This window comes from Eurosta solidaginis, chromosome 4, assembly GCF_040869045.1.
Source record: "Eurosta solidaginis isolate ZX-2024a chromosome 4, ASM4086904v1, whole genome shotgun sequence".
In the NCBI taxonomy this organism is placed as follows: Eukaryota; Metazoa; Arthropoda; class Insecta; order Diptera; family Tephritidae; genus Eurosta; species Eurosta solidaginis.
In genome coordinates, this window is record NC_090322.1 from 88,382,685 (window position 1) to 88,393,767 (window position 11,083).

Here is an 11,083-nt window from a genome sequence, read left to right on the forward strand (position 1 = left end):
GAAAAGAGAGTTAACTAACAAAACAGTAAAATAAACTAGTAATTCTATAAAGATATAGTTTACAATAATAATATAATATATCTATATATTAGTATACATACATAAACACATATAATATAAATATAACTGTTCACCAAAACACTTGCTGTGAATATGCAGTTTGTTGCTGTTAATGCAATGGCTTTTGATGTTTTAGCTGCTCAATCAGGGAACTCAAAAATAACAGTTGTGTTTATGCAGAAAGTGTTAAGTCCTTCCTCTTAGGCCTCGCACACAATGAAATCGAAGTTTTGCTTCAGCCAGCTACATAAACCGTTTATAATAACAAATACTTCATAATTTTAATTGCTTTTCCTTTCATTTACCCATGGGTTTGTTGGAATTTTAGCTGAATCTTTTTATATACTATAATTAAATTAAACAACCATTTATAATTTAATCACTTTATTTAACAGTTCACCCCACTGTATTTTTTATATTTGCTATAATTGACATTTGTCACTATGCTGAATTGGCATAAAAATGTCTTAACTTTTCCTATATCTACTTGTACATATATCCCATATATATAAGAGTAAATTGTTTGCTTTTACGATGTTATTTTAATATGTACATACATAGATATAAGGAAAATGCCTAATAAATGAAATGAAATGAATGAATGAAATGAAATTGCTTTGTTGAGATTGCGTGTCCTCAGTATAGTTGGATGATACAATATTGATGAGTTACGTTGTTAATTTTTGTTGTTTATACTTACTTACTTACTTAATTGGCGCTTAACCGTCTAAACGGTTATGGCCGTCCAACAAGGCGCGCCAGTCGCTCCTTCGCTCCGCCAACCGGCGCCAATTGGTCACACCAAGGGAGTTTAAATCGTTTTCCACCTGGTCCTTCCAACGGAGTGGGGGCCGCCCTCTACCTCTGCTTCCATAGGCGGGTTCCGATAGAAACACTTTCTTGGCCGGAGCATCATCTTTCATTCGCATAACATGGCCTAGCCAGCGCAGCCGCTGCGTTTTAATTCGCTGGACTATGTTGATGTCTGCGTATAGCTCGTACAGCTCATCATTAAATCTTCTTCGGTACTCGCCATCGCCAACGCGTAGAGGTCCATAAATCTTTCGAAGAACTTTTCTCTCGAACACTCCCAAAGCCGCTTCATCTGCTGTTGTCATGGTCCATGCTTCTGCCCCATATAGCAGGACGGGTACGATAAGTGACTTGTAGAGTATGATTTTCGTTCGCCGAGAGAGGACTTTACTTTTCAATTGCCTACCTAGTCCAAAGTAGCATTTATTGGCAAGATTGATTCTTCGCTGGATTTCAGTGCTGATGTTGTTGCTAATGTTGATGCTGGTTCCCAAATAAACGAAGTATTTTACTATTTCGAAATTATGGCTGCCAACAGTAGCGTGGTTGCCAAGGCGCATATGTTGTTTATAACTGCAAATTATTCTACAAATTCTTTTTAATACACGTTCAATCCGGATATACGGTCTGGAAGGGAGTTCGTACGATGTAACAAATCTTTGTACTGAGTTGAAATTAATGAAACTTCTTGACGAATCTGACTTTCTGGATTAGATATTGGTTCTATATGAGGTAAACGTTCGGGTAACGATATACGAAATTCGTTTCGTATTGATTGTAATATTTTCTTGGATGTTATGGCTATATTTTTTTTTGTATTTTTTTTTTATGTACCTTGTAAATATATTTTCAATAGTTTGGCCATCTGCGGCGAGCAAAACTGTGATGCAATGGCAGATAATGGCGTAATTGTTCAGTTGTACGTATCCGAGTGGTTCACCAAAATGTTCTTATTTTGTTGATTAAATATTTGTTGTTGGTTTTGCTTTTGTTTAAGCTATCTCCAATTCGGCGTGTATGCTTTTTGACCGATGTAAACTGGAATGAATGTCTGTTGTTTTGTTAATTAATTCTTTGTTTGAGAGATTCTTCTCATTTTGCACAATTTACTTTTTTTGCTCGTTATCTGTTATGATTTTATTACAATTCGCACATATTTCTCTTTTTTTTTTTTTGTCTGCTCTTATTTGTAATATACTTTTTTTTTTAATTTTCACTTCCATTTGTGCATAACAATGCCCAAAAGTTAGTTCACTTTATCACTAAAGCAAGATTGCCAGTGTGGAGATTGAAACCACGATTTAAACTTTAAACTATATTTTATTAATACGCCTAAATGTATTCGTCTATTTTATTTTTTATTTTTCACAAGAATCAAAATTTTTGAAAATTGAAAAATCAATATTGAAACTTAAAATATTGATAATACATTTAAAAATTACAAAGTTCAAAGTAACTAAAATACAAAATTAAATAAAAATAATAAGAAGACAACCACATGTAAATATTAAATTATTTTAAAATACGATGAAATGAACGCGTACATATAGTTATTTTCAAATTTCTTATCTGACTGAAAATTTTTGAAATATGTAAATCAAAAAAGAAAATAAAATAATTGAATAAACTAATAAACTGAAATTACAAAGTATGTAAAGTTAAAAGTAAAACTTATAATATATATATTAAAAGGAACCCTACAATGGTCCTTTGCCGGATACAGATGCGGTACGTTCCGTTAACAAAGCACCATTAAGGCGTGATCGATTAATATGACCACATTAAACCTTTTAGCCCATCCCGGTCCCCACCCGCTAGTTCCATGAGGAGCTTGGGATCGCCAGAGTCTCGCCTATCAAGGCTTATCTGTCCGGTCAGGCGATGCAAACCTACAAATCATCAACATCTACATCCCTCCTGCCACCTGTTGCCCCAGTGGGTACCGCCCTAAAATTAGCGCCTTACTCACTGGCAACAATCGCATTATCTTGGGCGACTTTAATGCCCATAATCAAATAGAAGAAACGACGTTCTGCTCAATGAACGGAGACGCCCCCACACGTATGGTAGGAAGCTGTCACAGTTCGCCGGATATATCAATCGTGAGCGCAGGACTCGTAAACTGTGTCACTGGCATCCGACCACCTGCATATACTTATTTCGCTCGAGTGTACCGCCAACTTCATTGTCACAGAAAAACGCACTTTCATTAACTTTAAAAAAAGGAAAGTGGGACGAATACAAATCCTTTACAGACAACCGCTTTGCTGGGGGAGCGTGCTTTCCGCAAGGTCGTAGAATTCCCGAAATTCGGTCTCACTTTCCGGCGGTGGCCGCTAATTTAGCGAAAGAACGTGACCTTATAAGACAGCTCGATCCCGGCGACCCCACAATAAGGGAAATGCCGTAATAAAATCCGCAAATCTCTTGCTGGCAGTACTTGGGGAAAAGACAAAGAAACGCTCATTACCACTTACAAAGCAATTGGCCAGCCGATTGCATGCTACGCGTCCCCTATATGGTCGCCAAGCCTAAAAATTACACACTGGAAGAAGCTACAGGCCTGCAAAAATACTGCTCTCACAACCGCCACGGGCTGTCTTCTTATGTCCCCAGAACACCATCTACATAATGAGGCGAGAATACTCCCCAAACAGTTCCTGTTGAATACCCAGAAACCTGGGCATCCAAACAGACATCTAATTGATGAGCCAAAACCGCCGTATGCAGCATAAAAACACAAGCAGGTCCTCAGTGAACTCCACAAACAGGCGTCGGACCTTTATGCCAGGAATTGCCCGGCAAATCCAGTACTCAAAGAACAGTACCCAAAACTGTCGGAAGAGGAACGCGCACTCCCCAGGGAAACGCGGGTCACTCTAGCTCAACTTCGATCTGGATACTGTAAGAGGTTAAACTCTTACCTATCCAGAATCAACTTCGACATACTAAATGTATGCCCTGCTTGCAATGTGTGCCCCTCATGATACCAACCATCTCTTTAATTGTAATGTGGAACCAACGCCTCTAACATCCCTAACATTATGGTCCACCCCTGTTGAAACAGCAAATTTCCTTGGACTCCCGTTAGAGGATATTGATGACAATTTGTGATCGGTCGTACCTATTGGATGGGGCGAAGCACTGCTTCAACAACAACAACAAGTCATATCGACCGATATCACTCCTTTCACCAGTATTGAGGACATCTCAAACCGTCCTACTCCCTCATTTCACGGCGATTCTTCGCCTAGCCACCCATTTACATGGCTGCCGCAAAGTGCATAGCAGGCTCACACTTTCCCCCTTGGCTAAAAAGATGGACCGCAAAATATGTGAATGGTCGGCAAGCGTCGGTTCAATTTAGGAACCAAATGTCAAAGCCCAGGTATATTAAACAGGGGCACCACAGGCTGTGTCCCACCCCCTCTTCTGTTTAATTTCTACATATTAAATCTACCTTCATCACCAAAAGGAGTCAGTATCTTTTCATACGCCGACGACTGCGCAATAATGTCAATGGGGCCTGGCCCTTCAATAGATGAAAGAGTTTTTAAAATGAACAGCTATCTTTCCTTTCTTTCTAGTGTCTTCACCCCGCGCAACCTGGCATTATGACCGACAGAATCCACGGCCACTCTGTTTACGACGTGGAAGGAACAGATGACGCAAATATTGGACGTCCACGTCAATGGTGTCACACTACCGACTGTCAGTCACCCAAATATCTTAGGGGTAACGTTCGATAATACTCTGACCTTCAAAGCGACCGAAATTACATCTAAAGTAAAAAGCCCGCACAAAATCCTCAAGTCGCTTGCCGGCAGCACGTGGGAAAAATATAAAGAAACGTTGCTAATCATGTACAAAGCAATTGAACGGCCACTGATGTGCTACGCGACACTAGTTTGGCCGCCTGGTCTTAAAAACAAAATGCTGCAATCAGAACTGCCACGGGATGTCTCCTTATGACCCCGTACGGGACATATAGCAGGATGCCAGGATAAATGCCTGTTTATTTTTCTTCTCGACGGCCACCACTGCGAGGTCCTCAGTAGTGTAATTAGGCAGCATATATGAATACCGCTGTTTCTTTACCATGATTGCGGCTGTTGTTGTAGCAGTGCTTCGCCCCATCCAATAGGTGTGACGGATCACATATTGTCATCAGTGTCCTCTAACGGGAGTCCAAGGAAGCTTGCTGTTTCAACAGGGGTAGACCATAATGAGAGGGTTTTAGAGGCGTTGTTTCCACATTACAATTAAAGAGATGATGTCATGTGGGGTCACATCGCAAGAAGGGCATACATTTTGTATGTCGGGGTTGATTATGGGTTTTGGGGCGTCCATGTTGTAAATAAGGTCGCTGAGGATTAAGTCGGTGATAATGCCAGGTTTCGCTAGGCGAAACAAATGGAGAGATTAGGGAGGGCCGTTTATTCTGTTGCAAAGCTCATCGATCTGTGGGGCTGTGGCCATTCTTCTGCAGTCATCGGCGTAGGAAACGAGAGTAACTCCTTCTGGTGGCGAAAGTAGTTTTGATATGTAGAAGTTAAACAAAAGTGGGGATAGGACACCACCCTGTGGCACCCCTTGTTTAATTCTTCTTGGTTTTGATGTTTCGTTTCTAAATTGCACCGATGCCTACCGACCACCCAGATAATTTGCGCTCCACCTTTTAAGACATGGGGGAAGGTGGACGGGACCACCTTGGCCATTTTCCATTTTTCGGGTATGACAAAGGTGGAAAGAGACAGGTTGAAGACATGTGCTAAATATTTGAAACCCTATTTCCCTATGCTTTTAAGCATCGGCATGGCTATGCCGTCTGGGCCCACTGCTTTGGATGGTTTAGCATGACCGATGGCATCCGCAACCTCTTTGGCGGTGATGGTAATTGGAGGCGCGCTGAATTTATGTTTATGTGCGTGTCTGCTGGCCCTCCGTCTATCTTTGTCGACCGTAGAATGCATTATATATTGTCGGCAAAAATCGCTCGCGCATTTTTTCGCATCCGACAGCACTTTACCGCCAAAGGAGATGGAAATTTTGTCATTGTACTTAGACGGATTGGATAGGGACTTTACGGCGTACCAAAGCTTACCTACACCGGCAGAGAAGTTACAACCGCTTAGGTGCTCCACCCATTTCGCCCGCTTGTGTTCATCCACAAGTAATCTGATGCGTTGGTTTATATCCCTTATTTGGGGGAATCGAGCTGTCTTATAAGGTCACGTTCTCTCGATAAATTTGCGGCCTCCGCCGGAAAGTGAGGCCGAATTTCGAGAATTCTACCGGCGGGAATGAAGGGAGCCGAGCCGGATTCAATGACCTTGCGGAAAGCACGCTCCCCTTGGTGAGCATCAGTCGGGATAGGGAGGGCAGGAAAACGGTTGTCTGTAAAGGATTTGTATTCATTCCATTTTCCTTTTTAAAGTTTACGAAAGTGCGTTTTTCTGTGACGATGAAGTCGCTTGAGCGAAATAAGTATAGGCAGGTCGGATGCCAATGTTACCACCGGCTTCCAGTTGACGCAGTTTACGAGTCCTGCGCTCACAATTGATATATCCGGCGAACATCCGGTGACAGCTTCCTACCATACGTGTGGGGGCGTATCCGTTTATTGTGCAGAACGTCGTTTCTTCTATTTGATCCGCCAACACCTCACCCCTACTGTCTGCCTTCATGTTTGAATGCCATAGATCGTGATGGGAATTGGATATGATAATGTGATTATTGCCAGTGAGTACGCCGCTGATATCAGGGCGGTATCCACTGGGGCAACAGGTGGCAGGGGGCATGTAGATGTTGATGATTTCTAGGTTTGCATCGCCTGACCGGACAGATAAGCCTTGACGTTCTAAGACACTGCCCCTGCGGTCGATGTCGGGATCAAATATCTGATATTGCTCAGAGTGGTGTATGATAAACGCGAGGCCGCCTCCATTTCCGCTCTCTACTACGGGACGTCCTAGTGCGTGAACAGCAAGGAGCAACAAAATATTTATAGAAGTTACGTGGACGTCTGGTTTTGGCATCTAGCCCAGAACAACCTGTCCGATACAACCATCCCTTGCACGAGACACACTGACAAGAGTATGACCGTCCTAAAAAGATTCTTTTCCGGCAGACGCAGCAAAACCATTTCTCAGGACCGGGTTCAGGGGACGGACCCGGATTGGGTTCGATACCTTCCCGGAGCAAGAGGATATGGAGCAGTCCTGCTGCAAGGAGTTGCTGGGAGGATGACAATTTGTGGGAGGGACGCAACAAATAAAATGGGGTTACACTGAAATGACAGTCCTTGGTCGGAAAAAATCCCGAGTCGCTCCGGTACATAGAACCGACTGCCTTGGGAAGCGATGACTGCGGCTCGCACCCTGACTGTCCTCCGTATGCCGACATACAGTAAGTACCTTTCAATCCTGTGTGGGTATATTCGGATTCTGACTCTGTAGAAATCGCAGCGTATCCTCCGACTTCATCACGCATGGTATCCACACTTTAACTTTTGGTACCGTGGGGATCTACGCTTTATCCACCACCTCAAAGCGCGCGTTCGCTCTTGCCTTTGGAGGTTTTGAACCACTTCCACCAGCCACCGTAAGCTCGCGATGTTGTCGCATCTACCATCTTCACAGCATTGTGCCACCACTGGCTCCCCACTATTGCTCCCCTAGTCCGAAGCATCGCTTATTCCATTTTTGTCGACCTTGGCGTGCGACTCGGTCCTCCCCTTATCATCGTCCTTCTTAAAATTAGATATTAAGTCGTTCACTTAGTCGTACGACTATTTGCTCGACAAGGCGAGCTCTGCGGTCCAGTATTGACTACGAGGAAAAAGCCGTCCGCCACAGTAGCGCCCTTTACTATGGTAAGGCCATCAATACTTCCCGAGGTGGCCCAGTATAGGGTAAGCTCCGTTGGAATACAGCCCAATATATCCCCTGGCTGCAAACGTCCAATAGGCACAGTCCGCGTATTGGGGTCTCACCGACATCCCGCCGTCCTCCTATGAGACGAAACAGCGTAGATGCCAGCCCTAAACCGCTCAGCCTCATGGGCGCTGTGGAGCTCGGTTAGGCCCTCACACCAACGACAAGGTGCCTACGCTAGTCAGGGGCTTTACCTGGGGAGAAGATAAATAAACGTTGCTAACCACATACAAAGAATTCGCCGCCTGCTCATGTGCTACGCGAAATCAATTTGGTCACCTGGTCTTAGAAACACATATTGGGAAAGGCTGCAGGCCTGTCAAAATGCTGCAATCAGAACTGCCACGGATTCTCTCCTGAACATCACGTACATAGTGAGGCCAAAGATCTCAACCTTGAGCAGAAGGAAATGCTGAACATGCAATTTTCGCTAAACTGTCATAAACCGAGACACCCAAGCAAACAACTGCTTCATCTAGCCCCGACTCCACCAGGGTTAAGGGAACATATCCATAAGCACTGCGAGGAGATCCGGCACTTGACAACACAGTCGTTTGATTCAGACAAGCATAAAAACGCCCTAGGCAAAATCCATACAGAATCGGTATAAGGAAAGCACACAAATTTCCTCAGTGATATCCCAAAAAAGTCGTCGGACTTCTATCACAGGAATTATCCTGCTAACCCCGTTCTTAAAGATAAATACCCGCAATAAACTCGCAGAAGAGGAACGGAATCTTGTAAGGGAGACGCGCGTCACTCTAACTCAACATATACAAGAACTGAACCTGTTCAACGCGAATTTATTCGATTTGCTTTTCAACCCTTTATTTTGATAACACCATGCGTCCCTATACTGCTAGGTGAATGCTCATCAACATTTTACACTCGATGTCAAAGGCTCTCTTCAAAATTTATTGTTTTTCTTCGACATTCTCGGTGATGTATTATTACATTGCTGATAGTGAAATTTTCAAAATGATAAATAATACCTTATAAGCCTGGAATTGATGTCATTTATTAAAGGTGATCCGGAGATCATTTTGCCATCTAAAACTCATTTTTGTTAAAGTTGATAGTGAAAGGTATTGAATATCAGCCGACGATATCTTTTTTTTCCAAGTTATTCGGTTTCCTAAGCAAAATTTCTTACATGTATTTAATTTATTTCTGCTAACATTTTTCTTTCTTTTTTTTCAATTTAACAGACATAGTCAACATGGACCTCAAATCTACTCTTCGTGTTTTGTATAACTTGTTCACGACCTACAGAAGTGTAGCCTAATCGCGCCTTGTTATGGTAAATGTTCGACAGTACAAGCCGTACTTGTCAACGAGCAGGCGAACGTGCATTGGAAATATATAAATACAAATATTAGGGTGATCGAAAAATTGTTTTTTATTAATGATAAAGCAAATTTTTATCTGCAGCAATAGTACTTAACAAAAGTTCCAAATCTAGTTGAAATTGGACAAAGTATTGTCAAACTCTAGTGCTTATGGGTAATCAACAAGATCCCATATAAAGTATAGTAAAAGGTATATACTGTCGTTGCTTTGTTCTTGCTAAATGAAACTTCGTAAAATGCGGTTAACCGGAGGAAAAAATATTATTATCCACTATTCGCAAATTAATACATAAAAAATGGCGGCCACCGTGGTGTGATGGTAGCGTGCTCCGCCTACCACACCGTATGCCCTGGGTTCACACCCCGGGCAAAGAAACATCAAAATTTTAGAAATACTGTTTTTCAATTAGAAGGTAATTTTTCTAAGCGGGGTCGTCTCTCGGCGGTGTTTGGTAAGCGCTCCGGGTGTATTTCTGCCATGAAAATCTCTCAGTGAAAACTCATCTGCCTTGCAGATGCCGTTCGGAGTCGGCATAAAACATGTAGGTCCCGTCCGGCCAATTTGTAGGGAAAATCAAGAGGAGCACGACGCAAATTGGAAGAGAAGCTCGGCCTTAGATCCCTTCGGAGGTTATCGCGCCTTACATTTATTTTTTATTTCTAATACATAAAAAATTCGGGCTATAGTATATGAAAACCCGGTTAAAAAACACCGACTCAATCACCCTAGTATATTCATACCATGTGCCTAAAAAATATATAAAAATTAACATTATATTTCTAAATCAAGAATACTAACGTTAAGCAAATTTTAATATACAGTTTTAACAGATGAAATTAATATTTAAGAGTCGTTAAATAAATAACCACGTTTGAAAAATTCACGAAAATATCAGCTTTTTTCGGTAGCCAACTATCGACTTGATCGGTGGTAGCGCCTAATAATTTTTTTTTTTTTTTTTTTTTGATATTCTATTTAAGTCAACTGAAAAAATCGGTAGCCTCAACCGAAAAAAAGTTTGAATAAGCATTGCTATCCATTCATCGGTCTATCCGTCCGCCTATTTGTCCGAGTGGTCATTATCACATGGTTTTTTTTTTTAATAAATTTCATTTAAAAAATGTATTGTGATGAGATTCAACATACTACTATTTTCTTCTTTCTAATTTCTAAAGGCAACAATGCTAAAATTCTATTTTACAACTTCGTGAGGTGACTTAAAACCCGTATTTAACTATTTTGAAGAGGCCGCTGTAATCGAGAACGATTTAAGATGTTGTGATAAATCTTACCACATTTTTAGTTTCTTTTGGTCCATTTATATAAAGGTAGTTCATACCTAAAAATGTGTAAACTTCTGTTTCTTTTCTCCTTTTGTTGCGTTGTCAAGGTGACATGAACTATTTGTAAGATTTCATGTTTGTAGCTCACGGAGTAGTTACCTAAAAATCTTTCAGAATTCTAAATGAACTTTTTAATACACAAAAATATCTCGATCCCTGTCCCATCTAGAAAATTCTTTTATCCTAAATATTAGAACCTTATAAAGCTCGAAGCTTCGTTGAAAGTTTCATGTCTCTGGGATATTGGGAATTGCCTTCAAAAGCGAAAGCAAAATTTCTAAGCTCGAACGTTTTTTTAGAACTTTCACGATGCCTGGACCACCTAGCAAAGGTTTTTTCCCTCACGTTAAATTGTTACCGGGTTCCGATGTGTGTTCCAAGTTTCAAGACTCCAGCTCCGTAAGTTACTCAAAAATGGATTACAATAGTCTCCAATTTTGTATGGGAATTGGCGGAAAAACTTCAAACGAAACTAATATAAAGGAAGTAAAAATACATTTGCAGAGCAACTTCAGATATTAATTAAAAGGGTGACGACTAAAAATTAAGCTTTTTGTACGGGACATGTAAGAAATTCAGTTT

The 11,083-nt window shown here is 41.4% G+C and overlaps 1 protein-coding gene across 1 annotated transcript in view; it reads left to right on the top strand.

Annotated features, from left to right (window-relative positions):
* The window catches only part of parvin (beta-parvin), a 331,571-nt gene extending 321,524 nt beyond the window's left edge, over positions 1-10,047 (top strand). Inside the window, exon 6 of the mRNA XM_067782234.1 lies at positions 9,017-10,047. Within this exon, the coding sequence (XP_067638335.1) occupies positions 9,017-9,093 (77 nt within the window). The 3' untranslated portion in view covers positions 9,094-10,047. The remainder of the gene's footprint in view (positions 1-9,016) is intronic.
* The last annotated feature ends 1,036 nt before the right edge of the window (positions 10,048-11,083 follow it).